A 27,759-nucleotide genomic window follows, 5' to 3' on the forward strand; every position below is an offset into this window, starting at 1 on the left:
TTCCAATATGCTATAGTTTATAAAACTTTATAAAAGTATGGAAATCAGTAAATCTTGGCGGCACGCTGCTCGAGCTTCTGATAAATTCTTTGTTAAAAGACTGACTACTCCATACAGAAGACGCACACAAATGCACTTACTAGTATCCACGAGCAGACCAGCTTCATCTTGGCGAAGAGGTTTTCGGTGAAAGCAGATGTGGCTAACCCAGTTGCTTGAGCTTACCTCGCTCAATGGATATTTTGAGGTGTGACTTTAGTTTTATCAACTTCTTTGTCCCCGCCTCCTCGAATGATTGACAGTTTTAAAAAGAGAGCCTCTTAGGAATTTACAAGTATTAAAGGCCTTTTTCAAAGGAAGATGTTTTACTGAATATGCTTCCTTCCCATCTCATTCCATATAGCACACGTTATAACAAATGAAACGGGCCTTAGATTATTACTATCTTCATCGTTAGAATTGGCGCGAAATTCGAACGTGCGTTATCAGTTGAACTTGCCCCTCCCTGGGGACATTAGCATGCAGCTTGTGAGTCGCCACGTCAGCTCGCTAGAGTATTTAAGCAGCTCCATATATAAATTCAAGGCCTTTTCAGAAATCTACGCAAGCCGGTGAGTCGCGCAGGATTTTCTTTGCTTTAAATTTGTGCTACGTCGCCAAAGTTATATTTTCGTCCATTCGTTATTCTCCCTTATTTTTATAGATACACATTGGAATCCTGCTTCTGGTTTACTATATTCTTTTATTTATAACCCCTTGTCTTGGTGGTCTTAGTTTATATTTTATTTCTAACATTTTACTTCTATTTTTGTGCTTTAGTTTGCTCGTTATTTCACTTTAATGGCTGCCCCGGTTCAACCTGCCCCCGAAGCTTTGCAAGCGCTCGTTGGAGCTGCTGTCGCTCAGGGAGCTGACGCGGTTCCTGGAGACTTAACAAACGCCTATTGAAAACAATGAGGTAATCTTTGTTCTTTAACTTTTCGCCTCGATACATTTTTATACTACAGTTTAGTTTAGTATCTAGCAGTTTTTTATTTTCGGTTAGTCCGCTTTCGTTTTTTTCTGGTTTACTAGTATTAGTTTGGTCCATATTTACTCGTTCCTAAGGTTAGTTTTGGCGCTTTCAACATTTTAAGTGTGTTCTTGCAGTCAATAGAAGTGTATTTACTATTAGTTTTCTCATGTTTATATATATTTTTAGCATATAACTCTCGCAGTTATATTTTTGGGTCTGTTGCTGGACTTCGGGTTTTTAATTCGGACCATGCTTTTTCCGAATTTTCCGTAGTTGTTTTGGGAACGTACGGTTTCAGTTCTTATCCTGGTCTTTATAGCTTGTTCTAGTGTTTATTTTATCTTATTTTTTGTATACACAAGTACACATCAGCCTCTAGTTTTTGCCTTCGTTTCGCTTTACATTTCACTCTGTGTATCGGCAAAAGAGTCAGCGAGTGTCGGGTTTTTTTTTTTAGTCGGCGAGTGTCGGTTTTTATCGCTGTACGTCGGAATTGTGTTGTCATAAGTCGAACTTTAGACACCGTGTGTCAGTTTTGAATCGCTGTGTGTCGGCATTTAGTAGCCGTCTCGGCATTGTGTGTCCAAAACAAATTTTGTACAATCCTTTTCTAGGTATATATCAGAGTTTTGTTTAATAGAGTTTCCAATCAGTTGTTTTGCGAGTTATTAAAGTTTTTGTGTTATATTTTGATGTGTTCTAGCTCGGGCAGTTGAGAGAGCGGATTGAGGAGCTGCGTAAGCTACAAGACTCGGGGTCTGTGGACTCAACGCTTCGCCATCTAAGAGAAATGTTGGCCAAGAAGTTGCCATAGCTAAAGAGATTCAGAAAGCGCTTAAATCTGCGTCCTCTGCAACTCCTCGGCGCTTAGAGTCTGGCCCGTACTACTGAGACTCGTGTCCTTCTGTAATATGTTATTTCTGTGGTCGCAGAGGACACATAAGCAGAAACTGTTATGCCAAACGAGGTGGTCGTGGCCAAGGTCGCGGCTATTAATATGATCGAGTCATTGTTTCAATTTCATGTTAATGTATTTCTCTATAAAGGGTTAATTCCAGGTGTAGTTACTTCATTTTTCCCGCTTCTCTGTGGAATATTTTTATTATACTTTATATCTTCACAGTTTACATACTCGTGGTTTTTATTACATATTATTAGTGAATGTATTCAATGGAAGCTATTTTGCATAGTTATACCACTCTTTTACGTAATTTTAGGGGAAATCTAAATCAACTCCCTATAGCTTGTCTTCGGACGGGCTTCTTATATCCAATATCGTAAGATCGAGGTAATTTCTTATATATTTCACTGTATTTTCGCCGGGAGAAAGGACGCCATCGAAAAATCGAGGTTATTGTAAAAATTTTTTTGTTGTTTCAGAGTTTTATATGGGAGTTGGGGGGTGAATTAACCCCTGCGAAATGAACTCCCAAGATTTGGGAGCTCCTAGGATTTCCTAGGATATCCTGGATACTCCTAAATATTGGGAAATTGAATTTGGGAGTATCTAGGAAAACATGGGAGCCAAATGCGCGCCTCTGATCGTTTGGGAGTTCCTGGGATATCCTAGGAACTCCCGAATCCTCGGCTATTCTCCTAGATTCTCCCCAAAAGTTGGGAAACCCAGCGCTTGCTAAACTTGCTAAACATCTCGGACAAAATTGCACAGTTTTCTAAAAAGAGTCTTATGGAGGAAAAGCCCATCGCAGGTTTGCTGGCATCTCTGCTAATTATTATTATAATAATAGAGGGGAAGAAGGAACAACTCAACTGAATTATTCGCTGATGACAACAGTAAAGAAAATAAATGACTTCATAAATCTTCTCGCGTATGTTTATTTTCAAATAACATGATGGAAACTTGATTTGTAAATCACTGTTAAAGTCAATTTATTCATTTCCCAAAATTTAATTGGAAAAATTTTAAGGTCTACAGTCTTTCATTTGTATTTTGGAATTGCTGTCGTATGGGTAGCTCTAGCATGGGATAGCTGTGGTATGCTTAGCCAATCAGATGCCAGGTTTTTGGCGGGCTTTTTCCCGCGCGTCGCGTTCAAAAGTGATGTCCCGCTCGCCACAACTTCAAAAGGAGTTCAAACCATTGTTTGTGAGAGGGGTTTCGCCGAGGATTTCACGCCAAATACACCCAGTTTTCATCTTATTTTAGCACTTCTGCTGATTAAACAACTATCTGCAGGTAAGCATTGGATTTCTCGTTGAAAAAACATCTAAATCGCGCTAAAACAGAGTTTCAAAGTCCTTGATAGTCGTGTGCGAGTGTAGTTGTTTTTCCTATTCACCAAATGAAAAGTGAAGCTGAACCGATTAAAAACAAATTTATCTTTCTCGTATATTGGGGGTTCTACAAAGCAAATAATGGTTCATGTTATCTATTGACGATAAAAGTCTGTAGTTTTTTTTTTTCTGAAATACAAACTGTTTTATGTTATTGACCGCTTTGCATGACTCTTCCTCTCTTGCTGCCGCCTGTCTTGTTTGGGATAGATATTCAAGAGATTATGGGAGACTTTTCAAAGCTCTATGTGCCCTATATGATCACCGTGTCTAAGAAAAAAAAGGAACTCAAATCCAAACATTTTTCTGTCTGGATGAAAGTCACAGTTATCAGTGTCAATAAAGTGAAAAGCCTGATTTTAATATAAGGGGGTGTTCGTTAATTAAGACACCTTAAAATTTTAAAGCCCCCCTTTCATTATAAACATTTTTTTACTTCCTCCCCTCTTTCAGAACCCCAAAATTTTCAGAGCCCCCCACCTTCCTTAGGACCTCAATAAACAGGAAAGTCTTTAAATCTGGAAAATGAATACTGCAAAAATGCCCTCCTTGCCGATGATCCTGTCAAGTTTATCGTTATTTCAGAGTCCGACATCTCCTATTCACAACTTTCGGTTTCGGCCTTCATAATTTCATAATCTGTTTTGCATGTAAAACTATTGTGTAAAAAGATGCAGGGTTGGGTTGCACGGATTTATTTCCTCAATCAGTTACTTGCAGAATTTTTTTTCAAAATCACCCCCGTATCCCCCCTCAAATGTCACATGGTCCGCCCCTAAGGACGCCTCAGTTTTTTTTTTTGTATAAAAAGGAAAAATGTCCAATGTATAAAACATTGTATGTATATCGTTTTGTGGATTTGCATGCTCCACCCACTATTTAGAAGTTTATTTTTATTTGTTCCTGTTAACTGAAAATAAACTGTATCGGAAAATCCAACTGTTATATACTGAAAGCTGGAAGTATCTATCTTATGGCTTATAAAGATGATATTAGTAAAATTTAAAAGTATGGCTCCTAAAAATTTCAAAGCCCCCCTTAGATGACCTTTTTTTTCGTAGCCCTTCCTTTTGGTGGTTAAAAATTTTCCCCCTCAATATCTTCGCTCCCTCCCCTCGATGTATTTAATGAACACTCCCTAAGCCTAATTGATTTAGTGATTGAATTCCAGCCAATATTACATTATTTATATGTGGTACAGGGTGAATATACAGGGTGAAGGGAGTGAGAGTAATTTGGTTGGACTTTTTCTTTGTGAAAAGAGTTTCTATTTAGTTTTGCATTATCTGAGCTGAATCCAATTTATTATTATTGAGAAAGTTTTCAAACTTGAGATCTTTACAGAAAATATTTAATGTAGCGCATATGCATTAATTGGAATCTTTTATTAAATGGTCTGCAATACATTTTTTTCTCTTTCAAAAAACATTTTTTTTGATACATCTTTTTCCAACCAGACAACGTTTTAGATTATTTATGTTAGTACGGTTTTCAGTAACAGCCAACAGTGGGTAAAATTTGCTATCTTTTTCGTAGGCTAGGGTAAACACTGTTCAGGGTTTTTACACCCTGTTAGTCGTCATCAGCTAGCACTGAAAATATCGCCATTAAAACTCCACAGGAGAGAAGGGGGCCTCCCTAAAAGAAGGAAGAGGTGTGATTGTCGTAACATTCAGGGTATACAATTGTACTACTATCCTTAGAGGGTGTTCAATTCTGCTATCCCTTACTATTCAGGAAATAATGTGTTGATGGCTGTTTTCTCAAACAACGGTATAAAACTTTATGTTTGTTAGGGCGAAGGACTGCTTAAGCACACCAAATTTCCTATCTCTTAGGGCTAAATACTAAAGTACTCAAATCGGCGGATTCGACCCCGAAATGCTCACGGATTACGGATTTTGATGATTATTTCAGCGGATTGGCGGATTTTAAAAAATACGGCGGATCACGGATCTGTTGACAATTTGGGCGTGGATTCCGGATTTTGACTGCTTTGACGGTCGAACTTCGGATTTTAACACTTTCACTCCTGGGTACTTTTGAGAAAAATTGTAAGAAAACAGACTGAAAACAGAAACTTCCCCCCCCCCCCCTATTTCAAGTCCAACACTACCAGTTAAGCTAAGCTTCCGCTGCCCCAAGACGGTAGGCCTTAAAGTTTCCAACAATGCACTGCGGTGCCTTTTCTTTCTAGCGACGGCACTGCTACAGCCTGTTGCTTACAACAGTTTTGCTTGTAATTTGCTTAAAATTACAGCTTTTTCACGTCTGGAGAGTGCATTTGGACATCATGAAGTCTATTTGGGCATAATTAATGCTGTGCTTATGGATGTTTGCACGCTGAGGTTGATTCAATGGGATAATTCCTGGTCTGGGCTTCACCAAGTGAGAAAGGGATTTTATAGTGAATGGCCTCATACTCTCCAATGTGGACCATTTTTGATACCCAACCTTATTCAAAAATTGTTTTCAGGCTTATTCTGGGTTCCTTGGACCTGGAAAAGTTTTGTTTGGCTTTGGGGTAAAAAAAAACTGTTATGATTATGGAGGAGGAGTTTTCCCGCCTCTCTGTCAAGGTGTTTTAAAGACTCCAATGATGCAGTGCAGACATGCAATATAGCCTAAACAAGGTGACTCGCTTCTAATTGAGGTTTAGCTTTGATTATTGTGGCTGATGGCTGTAAAATGGGACCTGACAGAGCGCAATTATGGTATCTATTTGTGACTTGATCTGTGTTTGCTTGTCTCTATTTATAGTTCGGAATTTTGTGTCTTGTTTGGTAAGAAATGTGTCCAGGTTTAAGCATTTGTTTACGAATTGGTCAGAAATCAAGGTTGATATTTTGACTATAGAGCCAATTCTATTACATTGCTTGGATGAGCTTTTGAAGGTCGCCTTTGCCTTGGAGGAATCCATGAGTATCCGGGTATGGTGATGTTTGGTTTGCATTTCTGACGTTTTGGAGTTGGGCCTATATTTTACAGGCGCCTCAGGGCGTAATAGTAATAAAAGGGTTAAATTAATTTCTATCGATGCTATTGTTTATCTGTCAAACATGCGGATTTAAACATATCTTGGGATCCACGGATTTGCCCCGAAAATGTAGCGGATCGGTGGATTACATACAGCTATTCACCCCCTTTATAGTGCTAAAAATACATTTTCCTGTTCCAGTTCTGAGTTCTTCAATTGCTAAATATGGAATGATCAGGCGAAGCACAAGCACTGTGTTTAGGTATCGCGATGTCTATTATCACTAAACAAATTCGGTGTGGCAAATGTTATCAACAACATCATTTTTAAATGCTCATTTATTGTAAAAGTACTAAGTGGTAATGTTCCTGTGGTTCAAGTTTCGAGCAATGCTGCTATGACCCTGCTCCACATAACACAACTCTGGAAGAGATCTCTTGATGTCGAAACATCAGAGCAGCTATACAGACTTCATTTTCCGTTCCGTTCCGTTTCTGTTGTTGACAAAGCATATTTTATTTGATTACCTAAAAGAAAAAGAACAGCAGCTTGTTGCGTAAGCTTGTAAGGTGTTGTTTTAGGGACGTTTTGGTGAAGCCAAATTTCTGGGGATATGATCTATGAGATCTAATAGAAACTAGGGACTCAATTAAGATTTGCATTTCCCGCAAAAGAAATGACATTACGTTCTGAGTAACAAACTCACGACAAAATATATCCGAATATATTGGTAGCATTGTTGCAACAGCTCTTACTTTAGTAGCCACGGCCACAGTAGCGAAGCATACAGGCGGGTGTCTTGGGTAGCTGGTAGACGTAGAATCCGCCACAGTTCCTGACTTTGATGTTGTTGCTCCACCTGCAGCAGCTTCCACTCCAGTGATAGCACACCTTGCGTGTCACCAGGCTGTAACGAAGGCTGGGGTGAGATCCGACCATCCATCCAGGGGCATGGGTGCCACAGCGTCTTACAGGTACACAACTTGTTGGCATGGCATTTCCTGCTGCGCCGAGGAAGCGGTACCAGAGATTACCCGAAAGGTCTCTCTGGTCACACTTGAGGCTATTCTGTGCGGTATTGCCAATCGCTCGGTCAAAGCTGTTGAAGACAGTGTATCTTCGGCACTCTGCAAAGACGAATGAACTCAATCTTCCAAAAGAACATATAGCAATGGATACGATATAAATCATGTGCTTATAAAACTGATCAAACAGCCATGTATTCAGCCACAAAACATAGTTTAGTTTAAGCTTGCTATTCATTTTGCTATTGCTGTAACTGAAGTGCTGAAAGTGTGCCACTTTGAGCAAAGGTGATCTATAAAAAACATGGGAGTTACTTGTGGGATGTTTTCACATTTTTTTGTAGTACGGCCAGAAGCTTTGTCAACTGACCTACTAATTAATTACTCATTGAATCGTGAGCTTAAGATAAGTAAGGGTTCTACACATATTAATTCAGTTTACCTGCGTCATTACTATGCTATTGAATTGAATTTAAAATACGTAAAATATTTAAGGGTTGCCATCAAAGTGGCTTCATTTTCAATTCAACTCATTTAAGTCATCATTAAATCAGCGAAATTGATCTATAGTCATTGATATACAAAAGGGTTGACATCGAAACGACCTGCTATTACAAAGAAAACTAATACTACCTTTTTTTTATTTCCAGACTTGAACCTCGCACCAAATAGATGTCTTTCAAAACAGTTTTCAATTTGGCGGTTTATCCCTTTGAAATAGCCGATTCCATGTTTTCAGTTTAAAAATATGCTACGGGATAAGACACACTTACCTCGGCATAAACACAAAAAAACACCAACCTGGAGGAGGAGGTGGAAGCGATACCCGATTGCCGCAGTAGCGAAGCCAACAGACGGGTGTCTTGGGTAGCTGGTAGACGTAGAATCCGCCACAGTTCCTGACTTTGATGTAGTTGCTCCACCTGCAGCAGCTTCCACTCCAGTGATAGCACACCTTGCGTGTCACCAGGCTGTAACGAAGGCTGGGATGAGATCCGACTATCCATCCAGGGGCATGGGTACCACAGCGTTTTACAGGTACACAACTTGTTGGCATGGCATTTCCTGCTGCGCCGAGGAAGCGGTACCAGAGATTACCAGGAAGGTCTCTCTGGTCACACTTGAGGCTATTCTGTGCGGTATTGCCAATCGCTCGGTCAAAGCTGTTGAAGACAGTGTATCTTCGGCACTCTGCAAAGCCAAATGAACTCAATCTTCAATATAACATATAGTCATGGATACGATATAAATGATGTTTTTATAAACTGATCAAACAGCCATGTATTCAGACACAAAACATAGTTTAGTTTAAGCTTGCTATTCATTTTGCTATTGCTGTAACTGAAGTGCTAAAGTGTGCCACTTTGAGCAAAGGTGATCTATAAAAAAGCATTGGAGTTACTTGTGGGATTTTTTTCACATTTTTTTTGTAGTACGGCTAGAAGCTTTGCCAACTGACCTACTAAATGACTCATTGAATCGTGAGCTAAAGATAAGTAAGGGCTCTACACATATTCAGTTTACCTGCGTCATTACTATGCTATTGAAATATATCAAGAGATCATATATGATGTAAGAGAACGAATCCCCCGTATTAGGGTATGTTTCAGTGATGTCGTCCGTGAAAACTATTTTTAGAACAAGCAGTTTTTTTAGATACGTGTTAGAATTGTGTGTTTACAACAAACAATTCTCTTCCAATTCCCTTTTAATGAAAAAGATACTCCCGATAATACGATTAGATTCACACCGATATTGTGGTTATTGAGACAGGTATTTCACAAATAAAAGATTTCAAGTCTTTATAATTAAGTAGATCCCAGGTCTCCACCCAGTGGGTGGAGGGAGTGTGTTTTCTGATAAAAATCTGAACATCCCCGAAAGACCAAAAAGGAATTTGTATGCCATTGCAGTATCTCCACGGGACGTTTGTTATCAGATCTAGCTTAAAAAAAAGTGTGACTTTCAGATTTATAATGTACCAGAGTGATCTAGAATGCCTTCTTTTAATCTAAGTCCCTTATGCTTTATAGTTTTGTCTACAAACAGCACGTCTTTTGCCAACCGAAAGTGGACTTTGGGCCGTTGTGGGGGGGTGCGAACGCAACCCCTGCACCCCCCCCCCCCCCCTGGGTACAGGCCTGTACTAGGCCTAGAAATTTTTCCTTTTTTTCCTTTTTTTTTTTATTTCAGCGGTGCAGCAAGTAGGAGACTTGGATGCTTCTTACCAGGTGGTTGAGGAATGCCGTTGCCACAGTAGCGAAGCCAGCACACTGGTGTCTTGGGAAGCTGGTAGACGTAGAATGCACCGCAGTTCCTGACTTTGATGTAGTTGCTCCATCTGCAGCAGTTTTTAGTCCAGTGGTAGCACACCTTGCGAGTCACCATACCTTGGGCTACAGTGGGATGAGCTCCCACCATCCACCCAGGCGCGTGGGTTCCACAGCGTTTTTCAAGTACACAACTTGTTGGCATAGCATTGCCTGCTTGTCCAGTGAAACGGTACCACAGGTTACCTGGAAACTCATTCTTGTCACAGCGGAGGGCATTTTGTGCGGTATTGGCCATTGCACGATCGGCTCCGTGTAACATTGTGTACGATCTGCATTCTAAAGAAAAACACAGCTTTTGATTTATCGGATATCATCTTTTTTTTGTAAATTGTCTTAGTAAGTATTTTTATCAACATGTCGATCACATACTATTGTTTAGGAATACTAGCTCATTTTATTGTATTGTTTTTAGACGGTCATGAAAATTAATAGCATCCAAAAGTATAGCCTGCGTAGCAAGCGTTTCCTTAGAGTTTCAGCAGGAATAGTATAGAGAGCGATACGCAGGCTACCAAAAGTATTATTAGCCAGCTAGCAAGGTTAATACATCATTTATTATGTGTCTTTTTAAATTTATTTGAGAAGACATTTCAATGGGCGAAGGGAAACCACGCAAGTCAAGTTTCGTTGATTTGTTGTGCTAGGGAAGGAAAAAGTCAAATTTCGTTCTAAAGATGCAAAATTCTGTTAGCGCATCGGACCCCTGAGATGGGAATATCTCGGCTACTAATCACATCGTGCGGTACGATTATAATATGTCTTCTTACAATATTTACCTGATGGGGGGTAATATGCGCGCGGCTTGATGTCGAGCTTCTCATCTGTCAGAAAAAAACATTACATCAAATTAAAATCCTTTAAAAATCGAATTCCTTTTTTATTAAGAAGTAATTTAGTCAGTTAGTAGGATGGATTGAAATTTACCGTAATTAAATCTCACTAAAGATTGACATCTCATTTGCATAGAGTTTCATAGCCTACGAAACCACCCGTCACAAGAGTCGGATCGACAGGCGCGTGACAGTTCAAAAGACAGGAATGTGAAAACGTCAACCTCCCGCGTACATCGAAAGCACCGGACGTCATCTATATTTGTAACCGCGCCTTAGGCTTTTTTGTTGACTTGAACGGAATCCTTTTCTAAAAGTTGAATATGAAATCAAGTCCCACTGGGCTATCGAAAAGAGCTTTTTAAAGCTCTATACAAAAGAAATAGCTTTCAACCTTGATTCTCCATCAATGATCGAAAAATCGATATCTTTACAATGCGACGTTCGCTACCGACAGTCTTGTAAGCAATAAAAGATGATCGACATTAACTTCAACAAGCCCAACACCATAGCAATAGAATGCTTTAGTACTCATCGGCGAACGCCAGAATCCTCCTAGATACAAAGTCTGTATGTACCAAACAATGATTCTCACAAGCGAGATCTCGGCTCAGTGTTGCCACTCTATAAATCAATTCAAACTTAATTTTTATATTAATCAGAAATGTTAAACATATCTTGAAATTCGAGAAATTTAACGGATCCTCTCGAAAACCATTATGAGTATCAAGCTAAAATACGAATAACCACTCACCTTCAGTGTTGGAGCTTTCTTGAGTGTTCTCCTTGGCAAGGCATCCATAAAGCAAAGCAAAAACCTTGGGAGAGAAATGTTGAAGCTAAGTTATCCCGACGCACTCAATTATTTTAACAAGTATCCCGGTGAACGCCCTTTAACCACTAGGTCGTGCCAATGAAGACACTTTAGCTAAGACTTGGATTCATTTTAGAAAACTTAAAAGAAAAGAGCCCAGAAGACGATCGTGATTAAGCCGGATTTGTAGTACTTATCAGATAAACTTTTAGTTAATATTTTTGTTTCGCGACCGTGATTATACCAGCTAACAGAATCGCTTCGATACCACTAAATTTCCAATATGCTATAGTTTATAAAACTTTATAAAAGTATGGAAATCAGTAAATCTTGGCGGCACGCTGCTCGAGCTTCTGATAAATTCTTTGTTAAAAGACTGACTACTCCATACAGAAGACGCACACAAATGCACTTACTAGTATCCACGAGCAGACCAGCTTCATCTTGGCGAAGAGGTTTTCGGTGAAAGCAGATGTGGCTAACCCAGTTGCTTGAGCTTACCTCGCTCAATGGATATTTCGAGGTGTGACTTTAGTTTTATCAACTTCTTTGTCCCCGCCTCCTCGAATGATTGACAGTTTTAAAAAGAGAGCCTCTTAGGAATTTACAAGTATTAAAGACCTTTTTCAAAGGAAGATGTTTTACTGAATATGCTTCCTTCCCATCTCATTCCATATAGCACACGTTATAACAAATGAAACGGGCCTTAGATTATTACTATCTTCATCGTTAGAATTGGCGCGAAATTCGAACGTGCGTTATCAGTTGAACTTGCCCCTCCCTGGGGACATTAGCATGCAGCTTGTGAGTCGCCACGTCAGCTCGCTAGAGTATTTAAGCAGCTCCATATATAAATTCAAGGCCTTTTCAGAAATCTACGCAAGCCGGTAAGTCGCGCAGGATTTTCTTTGCTTTAAATTTGTGCTACGTCGCCAAAGTGATATTCGTCCATTCGTTATTCTCCCTTATTTTTATAGATACACATTGGAATCCTGCTTCTGGTTTACTATATTCTTTTATTTATAACCCCTTGTCTTGGTGGTCTTAGTTTATATTTTATTTCTAACATTTTACTTCTATTTTTGTGCTTTAGTTTGCTCGTTATTTCACTTTAATGGCTGCCCCGGTTCAACCTGCCCCCGAAGCTTTGCAAGCGCTCGTTGGAGCTGCTGTCGCTCAGGGAGCTGACGCGGTTCCTGGAGACTAACAAACGCCTATTGAAAACAATGAGGTAATCTTTGTTCTTTAACTTTTCGCCTCGATACATTTTTATACTACAGTTTAGTTTAGTATCTAGCAGTTTTTTTTATTTTCGGTTAGTCCGCTTTCGTTTTTTTCTGGTTTACTAGTATTAGTTTGGTCCATATTTACTCGTTCCTAAGGTTAGTTTTGGCGCTTTCAACATTTTAAGTGTGTTCTTGCAGTCAATAGAAGTGTATTTACTATTAGTTTTCTCATGTTTATATATATTTTTAGCATATAACTCTCGCAATTATATTTTTGGGTCTGTTGCTGGACTTCGGGTTTTTAATTCGGACCATGCTTTTTCCGAATTTTCCGTAGTTGTTTTGGGAACGTACGGTTTCAGTTCTTATCCTGGTCTTTATAGCTTGTTCTAGTGTTTATTTTATCTTATTTCTTGTATACACAAGTACACATCAGCCTCTAGTTTTTGCCTTCGTTTCGCTTTACATTTCACTCTGTGTATCGGCAAAAGAGTCAGCGAGTGTCGGGTTTTTTTTTTAGTCGGCGAGTGTCGGTTTTTATCGCTGTACGTCGGAATTGTGTTGTCATAAGTCGAACTTTAGACACCGTGTGTCAGTTTTGAATCGCTGTGTGTCGGCATTTAGTAGCCGTCTCGGCATTGTGTGTCCAAAACAAATTTTGTTCAATCCTTTTCTAGGTATATATCAGAGTTTTGTTTAATAGAGTTTCCAATCAGTTGTTTTGCGAGTTATTAAAGTTTTTGTGTTATATTTTGATGTGTTCTAGCTCGGGCAGTTGAGAGAGCGGATTGAGGAGCTGCGTAAGCTACAAGACTCGGGGTCTGTGGACTCAACGCTTCGCCATCTAAGAGAAATGTTGGCCAAGAAGTTGCCATAGCTAAAGAGATTCAGAAAGCGCTTAAATCTGCGTCCTCTGCAACTCCTCGGCGCTTAGAGTCTGGCCCGTACTACTGAGACTCGTGTCCTTCTGTAATATGTTATTTCTGTGGTCGCAGAGGACACATAAGCAGAAACTGTTATGCCAAACGAGGTGGTCGTGGCCAAGGTCGCGGCTATTAATATGATCGAGTCATTGTTTCAATTTCATGTTAATGTATTTCTCTATAAAGGGTTAATTCCAGGTGTAGTTACTTCATTTTTCCCGCTTCTCTGTGGAATATTTTTATTATACTTTATATCTTCACAGTTTACATACTCGTGGTTTTTATTACATATTATTAGTGAATGTATTCAATGGAAGCTATTTTGCATAGTTATACCACTCTTTCCGTAATTTTAGGGGAAATCTAAATCAACTCCCTATAGCTTGTCTTCGGACGGGCTTCTGGTCCGGCGCAGTTAGTGGGGTCTTGGCCTTCATTGACATTAGTAACTTTTTATAAGTATTTCATCGCGGCATCTTAATATGTATCCATCCTTTATAGATTTCCATTTTCTTTTCGTTTTAGACATTTTCGGAGTTATGTTTCCGTTATATGCAACTACAACCACCCGAACCTGTACTTTGGTGTGGAAGGGAAGGCAACCCTGCTAACTGGGCCTTACCACTGTCGTCAGTTGAAAGTGTAGCTCAAGGATTGGTCCTTGCATCCTCGGACATGCTATTGTTTCGACATCCCCACCATTTTCGCGCTGGAAATCTCAGCTCTTGTTTAGATCAATGGCGTACAATCCTCCAAGATTCTTTGCTTAGTAGTTCCGTCCTTCCTATCATTTCCGATGGTGTCAACGTTTATGATTACTTCACGTCCTTCAAGGGTAATTTTCAAGGAAAGAGTTATAATAGCAATTAACCACACCGCATGAGTTTTCCCAACTCTAAGTCATGCTCCTTGTTCTAGAGCTTTGTTACTGATACAATAAAGGAGAGAGTTCGTAATGGCTCTCTGAACGTCATCGGTCGGGTGGGGGACTGTAGATGCACCCCATTTAGTGCTGCATATTACTATTGAGCCGAACAAGCCAAGGATGTGCCACGATAAACATTTTTCGAACTTGTGGATAAAGGACAGTCCTTTCACGTTGGATTACATTACAGATTTGCCTCGGCACGTAGACGCAAACCATTTCCAAACTACATTTGACGACAAGAGTGGCTACGACCACATCCGTCTCCACCCTGCCAGTTCCACCTTTTTCGTGATTGGAATGGGACGGATGGTATTTCACCTATGCTACACTTCCTTTTGGGTGGAAAGCCAGCGCGTTTATCTACCACACTGTCGGCATGGCAGCTACCAACCACATAAGATCTCTAGGGGTTCCATGCTCCCAGTACATAGATGATCGCCACGTTGGGCAGTTACGATTACCCTCCACCCAAACAAAGTGTCCTTTTTTCCTTCTTCCAGCTGGCGGAAATGGCAGCTTTCATTGCGTGCTCAACCTTAATCTCCTTGGGCTACTTTATCGGTTCGAAGAAAAGTACTCTGGTTCCCAACACATCAGTCCGTTTCTTAGGGTACCTTTGTGATTCTGTGAAGCAGGCCTTTATTCTCCCGCAAGACAAACGAGAGGAATTTACCACTCTCAGAGAATCCATCCTTGATAAAAAGTCTGTTTCTGTAAAAAGTCTGCAGAAGTTCGCTGGCAAGACTACATATTTCTCTCTACTTGTCCCTGTGGCGAAGCTATACACCAACACGGTTTTTCAAGCCATTACTAAGGCCTCTCGGATTCATTCCACACGATCGATTTGATGGCCCTACCGTGTAACGTCATGCATGACCTCTCAGAACACCCCTTGAGATTTTTCTCGAAGTCGCCTTGCGCTCTAGCTGAGGGAACTAACGTGTTCTCTCAGTCCCTCTCAGCCGATGAAAACGCGTACGTTTTCCCGCCATTCGTTCTGACTGGACCTTTGCTTAAACATTTGTTCAGTCAAGATTGCTCGTTTTCCATCGTCATCCCCGACTTATGCCATATAAACTACTGGTGGCCGTTTTTGCAACAGAAAGTTGTTGCGGCATTTAAAGTAGGTAGTCGTGGCTCAAAAACAGTTCTATTGTTTCCTGCAAAGTCCGGTTGCTCTACATAGGAACCTCTTCAATGGAACCTGTGGGTGTTCCGCATTGTTGGCAAATTGTGACAATACTAAGCTTATGCCACTGCATGTATAAACCGTCTATTAAAATTGGCGAATTGTGATATTTCTAAACTTACAACACTGCATGTATAAGTTGTTTGTTAGAATTGGTTAATTGTGACATTTCTAAACTTACAACACTGCATTTATAAGTTTTTTTTTTGTCTTGTCCTATCAGTTTATAGTTTTTTTTGGTTACCGTAATAAATCATTATGATTCACACGTTTTGTTTTTTAATTTGCGTCCCCCCTTTCTTTTTATACAGATCCTCCCAGAAGTTCCTAGAGTATGGGTCCAGGCGGTTAAATGCCCCGAATGTGCATATACCAACGACTACACCTTTTTGTTTTGTCAACAATGCGGTTATCGTCGCAGAGAACTAGCTTGCGAAGATGCGCCCAAAACAGTTGAGATCGATTTAGCCACTGTAGATAGGCGTTTAGATTCTTTAGCTGCCTCCTTCCCAATCTTTGAAAACATGTGTTATAACAAATAAACTGGTCTTGGATTGGTATATGTCCTTCACATCTTTAATTTTATTTGGTAGTATTTCGTGCGAAAAATGATATAAAATCATGAATGCTTATCAACCGAAACAAAAAAATAAGGGAAGGGATGAGTGATCATATTGAAATAGCAAATTAACTATATAACAAACCAACACGCATTGAAGTAGGCATTTCAGGTTCTAATAAATGCACACTTTCATGCCATCAGTAATGAAATCTTCTGATTGGACTGATACAAATAAAGGCAAGCTCGTGCTATAAATTAATTCCTTTCTGCTCTGTTTTAAACATACCTTGAGCATGTTGGCATTTTGGCCTGGCGTTCCCCTGGGGGATGGGGGGGGGCACGATACAGAACATTGTGGGGGGGAGGGGGGGCACAGCCACGTCCCTACAGGTTCATATTGGAAGAGCCCATCAACTAAATAACAATCAAACACGCGTTGGAGTAGGCATTACACGTTCTAAGGTTGACAACCTTTCACAAAAATAATAATGCTAACTATCCAGGCTTTAGAACCAATATTGCTGCTAAATTGGGAAGTACTCTTGCGTCATTGATTAGCCAGCGTGCATCCGGTTTCACAATTCCTACTATACAATAGGAATTGTGAAACCAGATACACGCAGGCTAGTCGCTGATAAGTGCGTACTTTCATGCCACCAGTGATGAAATCTTCTGATTCGACTGATACAGAAAGGCAAGCTCGTGCTTTAATTTCATTCCTTTTTCTGCTCTGTTTTAACCATACCCTGAGCGCGTTGAAATGTGGACATGTTCTAAAAAGCCTATCTAGCTAAAATTTGTCAAAAAGAATAATCATGACTGGAATGTGATTGTCACACGGTTAAACACCGTGGTAGCGTAAATGTATGAATAACATTTTGCTACACCTCTTCAGCAAGAAATTTTTTTAAATGCTTTTCAATCTTTGTTAAAATCGTCTATATGTGGCTCGACGTTTTGAGTTGTTATTCCTTTATCGTTTTAGAACAGTCCTGACAAAGAATTTCGTTGATTTATCAATATTCGGGCATTTATGCGATGTCATTAAACAGCGACTGTTTTCCCCTCCAGCAAGGCCGTGAGGTATAGAACTACATAGCCGTAGAAGGCCTCGAATGATTTGGGAAGTGCACGATACAGAACATTGGGAGGGGGGAGGGGGCACGATACAGAACATTGGGGAGGGGGGGCACAGTCACGTCCCTACTGGTTATTTCCTTATAATTTGATAAAATATTTGGGGGGCGCGTGCCCCCAGTGCCCTACCCCCTGCCACGGCGCTGGCTAATCGTGTCTTCAGAATGTGACACGTGACGGACTGTATGTTACCTGTTTACTGGACATGAAAAATTGACGCCCATCTAATTCAGTACCGGGAATCGTCGTCAAGAATAGATTCTGCCATTCAACCGAACTTTTAAAAAATATGAATAATTGGATTTGTTAAAGTTTAAACAAATTCATACATATCTGATGTTTACCGCATTGAGGAGAAAAGTATGAAGCGAAGTGTGGGAGGGTGTGTAAGTGGTGCGCTGGCCCCCTACCCACTCCTAACAAGTCCGTATCAAAAAACATTTAACCTTTTACCTCGCTGGAGTATAGAAGTATGGTTATTGGGCGCTCATGATGACTGATTTTATATGCGCTGCTTTAATGTATTAAGTGTGGAAAGGTTAATACTTTGGGTAAGAAAAATATTCTGTATAAGATCGAAGAGGGTACACTAAAAACAATGTACATACAACGGCGCAGCGGCTTCTGGGCATTGCGCAATTTTGCAGATTTATCGGGACCATGAATAGATATATGGGCTACCACAGGTATCCCAGTAAAAAGAGCTTTAAAAAAATGGTGGAATTCGGAAAACATAGGCGCAAAAAGGGTGCAGTGAACTGGCCAAAATTGTTGCTGCTTGTCAACTCGATCCAATCCCCCGCGCAACGTAAGAATGGCGACGAAAACAGGTGTATTACAGGTGTATACATGTAAAAGTGAGTAAAAAGCTAAAATGGCAAACATTAAGGCCAAGATAGTCTATCAGCTTTGTCTGATTTTTATTGTGATAATTTAATTTGTTATCAAACCGAACAACTGCTATCACAGTGCATTTTTATTAATCATTCACTTACTCAACTCAATTTAGTGATCGAAGAATGTTGGCCTCCAAGTAGAAAGATGGGATAGGGGCTAAACCTTACAAGGAATTAAGAACTCTCGTAAATAATGTCAGGTCTAAATAATGTTATGTACACAGCAGATAAGAGGATAGTGCTATTGTTTATATTCCGTCGCATAGTATAATTATAGCTCTATCATACCAACTACTCAATTATTGTTATGATGCATTGCAGGCATTGCAAAGGCAAAAAGTGATTTAAAACTAAAAACTGTTTGATATGAGGTTTCCATGTCTCCTGGGATCGAATGGCAACTTAACCTTGACTGGAAAGAAGCGATGTACGTTCCAAAAGGCGCAGGTATTAATGGAAATGTAGATCCCTTTGGAAAAGTGCATCAGTAAAGATATATACCGTACTTTTTTCGCAAGGAATAAATAAAGAGATACAAGACATTTTTCACATTGGAAGTGCCTTTTCCAATACGAAATACCAAGCAATCTTTCAAGGGATTTTATCATTTGTCTTTTTTTTAACGTATGCGCATGAAACATGACCGTTAAATGTTTTTTTAATGTCATTATTTATTCTCAACAGAACAACTGTGAAAATAGTGAAAATGTTTTCATGGCGAACACTGCGAAGAAGGTAAGTTAAAAGCAAAAGTGGTGTTCTTTTTTGTGCCCTTTCTCTCCACACCAAGTAGAAGGGATGTAGAAAGTTTCATAACCGAGCATCTGGAAAGTGAATTACCAGGACTATACCCAGAGGTAGCCAGAAATAAATAAAAAAATATTAAGAAAATATTGGGGGGCACAGCGGCCCCCCACCTTACTGGTTATTTCCAATGAAAAACCCCGCCAAATTTACAACATTACTGTATGCCTGTGGTTTCAAGCTTCAAAGCAGTCGACCGAGTCCTCCACCGTATTTAGTCTTGCTACAAACAAAAACGATAATGCTTTCACTGTATTTCTCGATAAGAATGGAAAGATCGCTCTTTATCTTCAAACTGGGGAGCCAGTAAGGTAACAAGGACACAAATCCACAGCCCGTTTTTTTTTTTTTTTTTTTTTTTTTTTTTGCTTGCTGGGAAGATGTTAGACCCCTCGGATGCTGGGGAAAACTTTGACCCAGATGGTTCTGCTGACAAATTTGTGGAGTCGAACTAGTTGTGCTGGTAATATTTTGGGGCGTTGGAGCGGTTGCTTGAAAAACAAATCGGTTATACGGGCAATTATTCATTGCTTATATGCCTAACGCACGGCTGGAAAAAAAAGAATGGTCTCTTCATAGAAAGAGGAACAGATAATTTTTCCCATCAACTTTTAAAATTGATATTTTGGCATAAGAACATATTCAAACGACGAAATATGCCATTTTAACATGTTTCGGGAAGGGGGGCGGACAGGGTGGAAGGATGAGTTTTGACCTATAGCGTGCTCCCCGGTTAACATAGAGCTTCTTGCGCGAACTAGATATGATGGAGATTATGAATAGACGTTAACGTGAACTGAATTCTTTTAATGCCTAGCTCGATTGACGATGACGTGTTTGATAGTCACTGGCACCACTACTGCGCTTCTTGGACAGATTCAACAAATGCCTGGAAAACATACTTAAATGGCACCCTGAAAGATCACGGGGAAAAAGCTCTAAGTATGGAAGACTCTTTGCAGTGTCCTTTACATGACGGTAGCATAGTGCTTGGAGCGGATCAAGATGGCTATCAAAGCGAAATGGATGAACCATTCTTGGGCAACATGACCGCAGTAAACATATGGGATCGGGAGCTTACAGATACGGAGATAGCCAACTTGGCTAAAGGTTCCCCCCTCAGAAATCGGGAACTTTCTATCTTGGGAGGGATTCCTGATGAAGTTTTCGGACAAGACGCGAATGATATGTCCGGTTGAGTGTACGCCTTAAGACAGCGGTTTGTTCGAGTAGTGTATGTAGCGACAGCAACGATGTAGCGAAAGGACTTACTATCACGCGATATCAGCATAAAAATGTTGTTTAGTTCTTCAGTCATAGCATGGCATCATGTACGGCTATATCAAAATGAACTTTCCCAATAAGCATCGATGTGCCCTTCATCTAAAGACGATCCGTCATCTCCGTTCGTCTCTGAATGCGCTGAAGGAGATGACTGCAGTCACCTCCTTTAAGTCTCCGTCATCTCCTTCAGCGCATGCTATTGTATCATCGGCTATTTGTATTTTTTAGGTGAAATGGAGGACGAATCTATCGATTCATTTAGCAAAGAGTTCATCTCAGACAAGAACATGGTCAAGGACTACTTTCAACACCTAAAGACCTTGAGTGTTAAAAGAAAAAGAGGCAAGGGTGACAGCTAAAGAAAAAGAGAAGAAAAAACCTTACTGAAACTATAATTGACGTATGGTCTATTGCTCTGGAGATTTCAAAAAAAAAAGAGAAAGTGTCTGTCCTAATTATATAGCACAACAAACGAAAATGCCCGCGAGGTGCTCCTAAACAAAACAAGATTGACATAATAAAAGTACATCTCGTCAGGTCACAGAGGAAGAGGAAGAAAAAGAAACGGAGGAGAAGGAATAAGAAGAAAAGGAGAAGGAAGAAGAGTGATTAGCCGTTACAGACTCTGGTGACAACGCAATTTTTGAGCTGAAAAAAATATTCAGTTGCCCTTCCTCTAGGATATTCGTATTTTATGGTTTTAATACTGTGCATCCCAGTAGACGGTGGCAGTACGCCGGTGCGATTGAATTTGATCACGTGATCGCTTTTTATTATATTTACCTAGTGGCCGTTAACCATGAGCAAACATTGAATTTTTTATTTGTGATAAACCAACTGTATGTTTGTAATGCAACGCAAAAACATTGTTGACACAGGTCATACAGGAATATTGTTGTTTAGTTGTTTACTTGTTGTTATTAGTTTGCTAGCAATAAAAAAGGCTATGACAATATTTGTTCTCTAGCCTACACTGCAGTCGTCTGCGGAATATTTCGAGTGATTTTTTTTTCAATCAAATACTGGAAATCACGTATTCAAACACCACTTTACGAAAGGAATCCTGTCTCGTTTACACGAGGCTATGTGTCGGTGTGGAGACACTTATTTGATTATACAGCTGTGGAATCTCAGGTATTTTATCCAGGATCCCACCTGGGATTGTTTGGATTCCATGCCAATTCTTGTGATCCCATGTTTTCCATAGGAATCCCACCTTCGACTGCTAAGGATGAAATTGTTTAGGGATTGGAATACGCTTGGTTTTCTTTAGGTTGTATTGTGGCACACATCAAGTGTCAAGTGTGATTGATCAATTTCGTCCAGCATATCCTGTTTTCTGTGTTCTCACATTAATTTAGATAAAAAACTCGTACAATTCGAACATGATTTCCCTGTAAATCCAACCAGATCAATGGGGGGTGGATATCCACCCTATCCACCCCCCCCCCCCCCTGTTCCCAACCCTTGATTACCTGGGATACCATCCCATACAGCATGATCGAGGAGCTCTGGCGACGAGATTTCCCAGCTTTCAATCTGGGATGGTAATCCTTTGAACTTATTCACCGCGATGTACCCTGGTTCCAGAGCCTCGAACGTCTCTCTATTTAGTGGCCAGCGCTGGCCACGGTCCATGGATTTTTTTTTGTCCATAAGAGATTCAGTTGTGAAAAAAACTATTTTTAGCACACGTGAAGGTCTAATGTGTAAAGAGGAAACAGTAAATGAGAGATCTGTTGTGTGAAAATGCCAGATTTCCACACTTCCAATATAGAGGAAAATGCTAGGAGAGATATATTGTGCAACACTCTGCCAAATTTCCAAATTTATATTGTGCAACACTGTGCCAGATTTCCAAATTTCCACAATTCCAGGATAGAGGAAAGAGTTAGGAGAGATATGTTGTGCGACATGCCAGATCTCCACATTTCCACGCTTCCAAGGATAGAGAAAAAAGTTAGGAGAGATATATATTGTGCAACACTCTGCCAGATTTCCACATTCCCACGCTTAGGATAGAGGAAAAAGTGAGGAGAGCCGTTGTGTGACACTGCCAGATTTCCACACTTCCAGGATCGAGGAAAAAGTTAGAGGAGATATGATGATATGACCCTGCCAGTTCCGCCTTTTTCGTGATTGGAATGGGACGGATGGTATTTCACCTATGCTACACTTCCTTTTGGGTGGAAAGCCAGCGCGTTTATCTACCACACTGTCGGCATGGCAGCTACCAACCACATAAGATCTCTAGGGGTTCCATGCTCCCAGTACATAGATGATCGCCACGTTGGGCAGTTACGATTACCCTCCACCCAAACAAAGTGTCCTTTTTTCCTTCTTCCAGCTGGCGGAAATGGCAGCTTTCATTGCGTGCTCAACCTTAATCTCCTTGGGCTACTTTATCGGTTCGAAGAAAAGTACTCTGGTTCCCAACACATCAGTCCGTTTCTTAGGGTACCTTTGTGATTCTGTGAAGCAAGCTTTTATTCTCCCGCAAGACAAACGAGAGGAATTTACCACTCTCAGAGAATCCATCCTTGATAAAAAGTCTGTTTCTGTAAAAAGTCTGCAGAAGTTCGCTGGCAAGACTACATATTTCTCTCTACTTGTCCCTGTGGCGAAGCTATACACCAACACGGTTTTTCAAGCCATTACTAAGGCCTCTCAGATTCATTCCACTCGGTTTATGTTGTCCTTGGCGCTTCGCAAGGAGATTACCTATTGGCGATTTTTAGACACGTGGATGAGCGTCTTGTTATGGAAACTCGGGGATACTGGGACACTAGCGAGCGCAAGAAACTCATCGCGACTAAAGAAGCTCTAGCTCTTCTGCGCACGTCGGAGAATCTCCTTAACAACTGCTCCAACACTAGAATCGACGCGTTCATCGACAACCAAGCTCTTCTATTCAGTTGGCACAAACAAGTTTCAAAGTCGTCGGAAATATCTGACATTATGAAGAAGTTTCCAAGTTCGTATTCGCGAGGAAAATATTACTCAGCCTGCAGTATGTGCCATCTAAGAACAATCCAGCGGATTTCCCTTCGCTGGTTCTTAGTGATCTCGATTGTACGCTCAGTTAAGACGCATGGAGGCAAGTGGATATTGCGTTTGGCCCACACACGATCGATTTGATGGCCCTACCGTGTAACGTTATGCATGACCTCTCAGAACACCCCTTGAGATTTTTCTCGAAGTCGCCTTGCGCTCTAGCTGAGGGAACTAACGTGTTCTCTCAGTCCCTCTCAGCCGATGAAAACGCGTACGTTTTCCCGCCATTCGTTCTGACTGGACCTTTGCTTAAACATTTGTTCAGTCAAGATTGCTCGTTTTCCATCGTCATCCCCGACTTATGCCCTATAAACTACTGGTGGCCGTTTTTGCAACGGAAAGTTGTTGCGGCATTTAAAGTAGGTAGTCGTGGCTCAAAAACAGTTCTATTGTTTCCTGCAAAGTCCGGTTGCTCTACATAGGAACCTCTTCAATGGAACCTGTGGGTGTTCCGCATTGTTGGCAAATTGTGACAATACTAAGCTTATGCCACTGCATGTATAAACCGTCTATTAAAATTGGCGAATTGTGATATTTCTAAACTTACAACACTGCATGTATAAGTTGTTTGTTAGAATTGGTTAATTGTGACATTTCTAAACTTACAACACTGCATTTATAAGTTTTTTTTTTGTCTTGTCCTATCAGTTTATAGTTTTATTTGGTTACCGTAATAAATCATTATGATTCACACGTTTTGTTTTTTAATTTGCGTCCCCCCTTTCTTTTTATACAGATCCTCCCAGAAGTTCCTAGAGTATGGGTCCAGGCGGTTAAATGCCCCGAATGTGCATATACCAACGACTACACCTTTTTGTTTTGTCAACAATGCGGTTATCGTCGCAGAGAACTAGCTTGCGAAGATGCGCCCAAAACAGTTGAGATCGATTTAGCCACTGTAGATAGGCGTTTAGATTCTTTAGCTGCCTCCTTCCCAATCTTTGAAAACATGTGTTATAACAAATAAACTGGTCTTGGATTGGTATATGTCCTTCACATCTTTAATTTTATTTGGTAGTATTTCGTGCGAAAAATGATATAAAATCATGAATGCTTATCAACCGAAACAAAAAAATAAGGGAAGGGATGAGTGATCATATTGAAATAGCAAATTAACTATATAACAAACCAACACGCATTGAAGTAGGCATTTCAGGTTCTAATAAATGCACACTTTCATGCCATCAGTAATGAAATCTTCTGATTGGACTGATACAAATAAAGGCAAGCTCGTGCTATAAATTAATTCCTTTCTGCTCTGTTTTAAACATACCTTGAGCATGTTGGCATTTTGGCCTGGCGTTCCCCTGGCGTTCCCCTGAGGGATGGGGGGGGGCACGATACAGAACATTGTGGGGGGGGAGGGGGGGCACAGCCACGTCCCTACAGGTTCATATTGGAAGAGCCCATCAACTAAATAACAATGAAACACGCGTTGGAGTAGGCATTACACGTTCTAAGGTTGACAACCTTTCACAAAAATGATAATGCTAACTATCCAGGCTTTAGAACCAATATTGCTGCTAAATTGGGAAGTACTCTTGCGTCATTGATTAGCCAGCGTGCATCCGGTTTCACAATTCCTACTATACAATAGGAATTGTGAAACCAGATACACGCAGGCTAGTCGCTGATAAGTGCGTACTTTCATGCCACCAGTAATGAAATCTTCTGATTCGACTGATACAGAAAGGCAAGCTCGTGCTTTAATTTCATTCCTTTTTCTGCTCTGTTTTAACCATACCCTGAGCGCGTTGAAATGTGGACATGTTCTAAAAAGCCTATCTAGCTAAAATTTGTCAAAAAGAATAATCATGACTGGAATGTGATTGTCACACGGTTAAACACCGTGGTAGCGTAAATGTATGAATAACATTTTGCTACACCTCTTCAGCAAGAAATTTTTTTAAATGCTTTTCAATCTTTGTTAAAATCGTCTATATGTGGCTCGACGTTTTGAGTTGTTATTCCTTTATCGTTTTAGAACAGTCCTGACAAAGAATTTCGTGGATTTATCAATATTCGGGCATTTATGCGATGTCATTAAACAGCGACTGTTTTCCCCTCCAGCAAGGCCGTGAGGTCTAGAACTACATAGCCGTAGAAGGCCTCGAATGATTTGGGAAGTGCACGATACAGAACATTGGGGGGGGGGAGGGGGCACGATACAGAACATTGGGGAGGGGGGGGCACAGTCACGTCCCTACTGGTTATTTCCTTATAATTTGATAAAATATTTGGGGGGCGCGTGCCCCCAGTGCCCTACCCCCTGCCACGGCGCTGGCTAATCGTGTCTTCAGAATGTGACACGTGACGGACTGTATGTTACCTGTTTACTGGACATGAAAAATTGACGCCCATCTAATTCAGTACCGGGAATCGTCGTCAATAATAGATTCTGCCATTCAACCGAACTTTTAAAAAATATGAATAATTGGATTTGTTAAAGTTTAAACAAATTCATACATATCTGATGTTTACCGCATTGAGGAGAAAAGTATGAAGCGAAGTGTGGGAGGGTGTGTAAGTGGTGCGCTGGCCCCCTACCCACTCCTAACAAGTCCGTATCAAAAAACATTTAACCTTTTACCTCGCTGGAGTATAGAAGTATGGTTATTGGGCGCTCATGATGACTGATTTTATATGCGCTGCTTTAATGTATTAAGTGTGGAAAGGTTAATACTTTGGGTAAGAAAAATATTCTGTATAAGATCGAAGAGGGTACACTAAAAACAATGTACATACAACGGCGCAGCGGCTTCTGGGCATTGCGCAATTTTGCAGATTTATTGGGACCATGAATAGATATATGGGCTACCACAGGTATCCCAGTAAAAAGAGCTTTAAAAAAATGGTGGAATTCGGAAAACATAGGCGCAAAAAGGGTGCAGTGAACTGGCCAAAATTGTTGCTGCTTGTCAACTCGATCCAATCCCCCGCGCAACGTAAGAATGGCGACGAAAACAGGTGTATTACAGGTGTATACATGTAAAAGTGAGTAAAAAGCTAAAATGGCAAACATTAAGGCCAAGATAGTCTATCAGCTTTGTCTGATTTTTATTGTGATAATTTAATTTGTTATCAAACCGAACAACTGCTATCACAGTGCATTTTTATTAATCATTCACTTACTCAACTCAATGTAGTGATCAAAGAATGTTGGCCTCCAAGTAGAAAGATGGGATAGGGGCTAAACCTTACAAGGAATTAAGAACTCTCGTAAATAATGTCAGGTCTAAATAATGTTATGTACACAGCAGATAAGAGGATAGTGCTATTGTTTATATTCCGTCGCATAGTATAATTATAGCTCTATCATACCAACTACTCAATTATTGTTATGATGCATTGCAGGCATTGCAAAGGCAAAAAGTGATTTAAAACTAAAAACTGTTTGATATGAGGTTTCCATGTCTCCTGGGATCGAATGGCAACTTAACCTTGACTGGAAAGAAGCGATGTACGTTCCAAAAGGCGCAGGTATTAATGGAAATGTAGATCCCTTTGGAAAAGTGCATCAGTAAAGATATATACCGTACTTTTTTCGCAAGGAATAAATAAAGAGATACAAGACATTTTTCACATTGGAAGTGCCTTTTCCAATACGAAATACCAAGCAATCTTTCAAGGGATTTTATCATTTGTCTTTTTTTTAACGTATGCGCATGAAACATGACCGTTAAATGTTTTTTTAATGTCATTATTTATTCTCAACAGAACAACTGTGAAAATAGTGAAAATGTTTTCATGGCGAACACTGCGAAGAAGGTAAGTTAAAAGCAAAAGTGGTGTTCTTTTTTGTGCCCTTTCTCTCCACACCAAGTAGAAGGGATGTAGAAAGTTTCATAACCGAGCATCTGGAAAGTGAATTACCAGGACTATACCCAGAGGTAGCCAGAAATAAATAAAAAAATATTAAGAAAATATTGGGGGGCACAGCGGCCCCCCACCTTACTGGTTATTTCCAATGAAAAACCCCGCCAAATTTACAACATTACTGTATGCCTGTGGTTTCAAGCTTCAAAGCAGTCGACCGAGTCCTCCACCGTATTTAGTCTTGCAACAAACAAAAACGATAATGCTTTCACTGTATTTCTCGATAAGAATGGAAAGATCGCTCTTTATCTTCAAACTGGGGAGCCAGTAAGGTAACAAGGACACAAATCCACAGCCCGTTTTTTTTTTTTTTTTTTTTTTTTTTTTTTTGCTTGCTGGGAAGATGTTAGACCCCTCGGATGCTGGGGAAAACTTTGACCCAGATGGTTCTGCTGACAAATTTGTGGAGTCGAACTAGTTGTGCTGGTAATATTTTGGGGCGTTGGAGCGGTTGCTTGAAAAACAAATCGGTTATACGGGCAATTATTCATTGCTTATATGCCTAACGCACGGCTGGAAAAAAAAGAATGGTCTCTTCATAGAAAGAGGAACAGATAATTTTTCCCATCAACTTTTAAAATTGATATTTTG

The 27,759-nt window shown here is 40.3% G+C and overlaps 4 protein-coding genes and 1 long non-coding RNA gene across 10 annotated transcripts in view; 3 read left to right on the forward strand and 2 right to left on the reverse strand.

Moving 5' to 3' along the window:
* The window catches only part of LOC5518650, a 17,181-nt gene extending 16,729 nt beyond the window's left edge, over positions 1–452 (reverse strand). Inside the window, 1 exon segment of the mRNA XM_048725425.1 lies at positions 141–452. Within this exon segment, the coding sequence (XP_048581382.1) occupies positions 141–167 (27 nt within the window). The 5' untranslated portion in view covers positions 168–452.
* Positions 1–10,089, forward strand: part of LOC116602174 — a 21,343-nt gene extending 11,254 nt beyond the window's left edge. For 2 of the 4 annotated variants that reach the window (XR_007307341.1, XR_007307340.1), the window contains 2 exons: positions 1,719–3,212; positions 9,506–10,089. Coding sequence is in view for 1 of the 4 variants with exons in the window: in XM_048725424.1 (XP_048581381.1) it covers positions 3,014–3,212; positions 9,506–9,633 (327 nt within the window). In the remaining 3 variants the exon portion in view is untranslated. Of the gene's footprint in view, positions 1–578; positions 612–1,718; positions 3,213–9,505 lie in introns of those variants that run through there. The other 2 variants (XR_007307343.1, XM_048725424.1) reach the window with 2 other exon arrangements.
* LOC116620186 overlaps positions 1–27,759 on the reverse strand; it is a 55,676-nt gene that overhangs the window by 5,174 nt on the left and 22,743 nt on the right. The window contains exons 7-9 of one of the 3 annotated variants that reach the window (XR_007307338.1): positions 8,086–8,503; positions 7,043–7,414; positions 6,611–6,814 (exon numbers count right to left, since the gene is read on the reverse strand). Coding sequence is in view for 2 of the 3 variants with exons in the window: in XM_048725418.1 (XP_048581375.1) it covers positions 7,044–7,414; positions 8,114–8,503 (761 nt within the window). In the remaining variant the exon portion in view is untranslated. Of the gene's footprint in view, positions 1–6,610; positions 6,815–7,042; positions 7,415–8,085; positions 8,504–27,759 lie in introns of those variants that run through there. The other 2 variants (XM_048725417.1, XM_048725418.1) reach the window with 2 other exon arrangements.
* LOC116602223 lies at positions 12,004–13,705 on the forward strand. The gene is made up of 3 exons (XR_004290337.2): positions 12,004–12,176; positions 12,383–12,520; positions 13,282–13,705. It is a non-coding gene; the product is annotated as an uncharacterized LOC116602223 (long non-coding RNA).
* LOC5518640 (neuronal pentraxin receptor) overlaps positions 26,677–27,759 on the forward strand; it is a 42,942-nt gene continuing 41,859 nt past the window's right edge. Inside the window, exon 1 of the mRNA XM_048725421.1 lies at positions 26,677–26,772. Coding sequence (XP_048581378.1) covers positions 26,692–26,772 — 81 coding nt within the window. The 5' untranslated portion in view covers positions 26,677–26,691. The remainder of the gene's footprint in view (positions 26,773–27,759) is intronic.

Source organism: Nematostella vectensis, chromosome 3 (genome assembly GCF_932526225.1).
Source record: "Nematostella vectensis chromosome 3, jaNemVect1.1, whole genome shotgun sequence".
Taxonomy (NCBI): Eukaryota; Metazoa; Cnidaria; class Anthozoa; order Actiniaria; family Edwardsiidae; genus Nematostella; species Nematostella vectensis.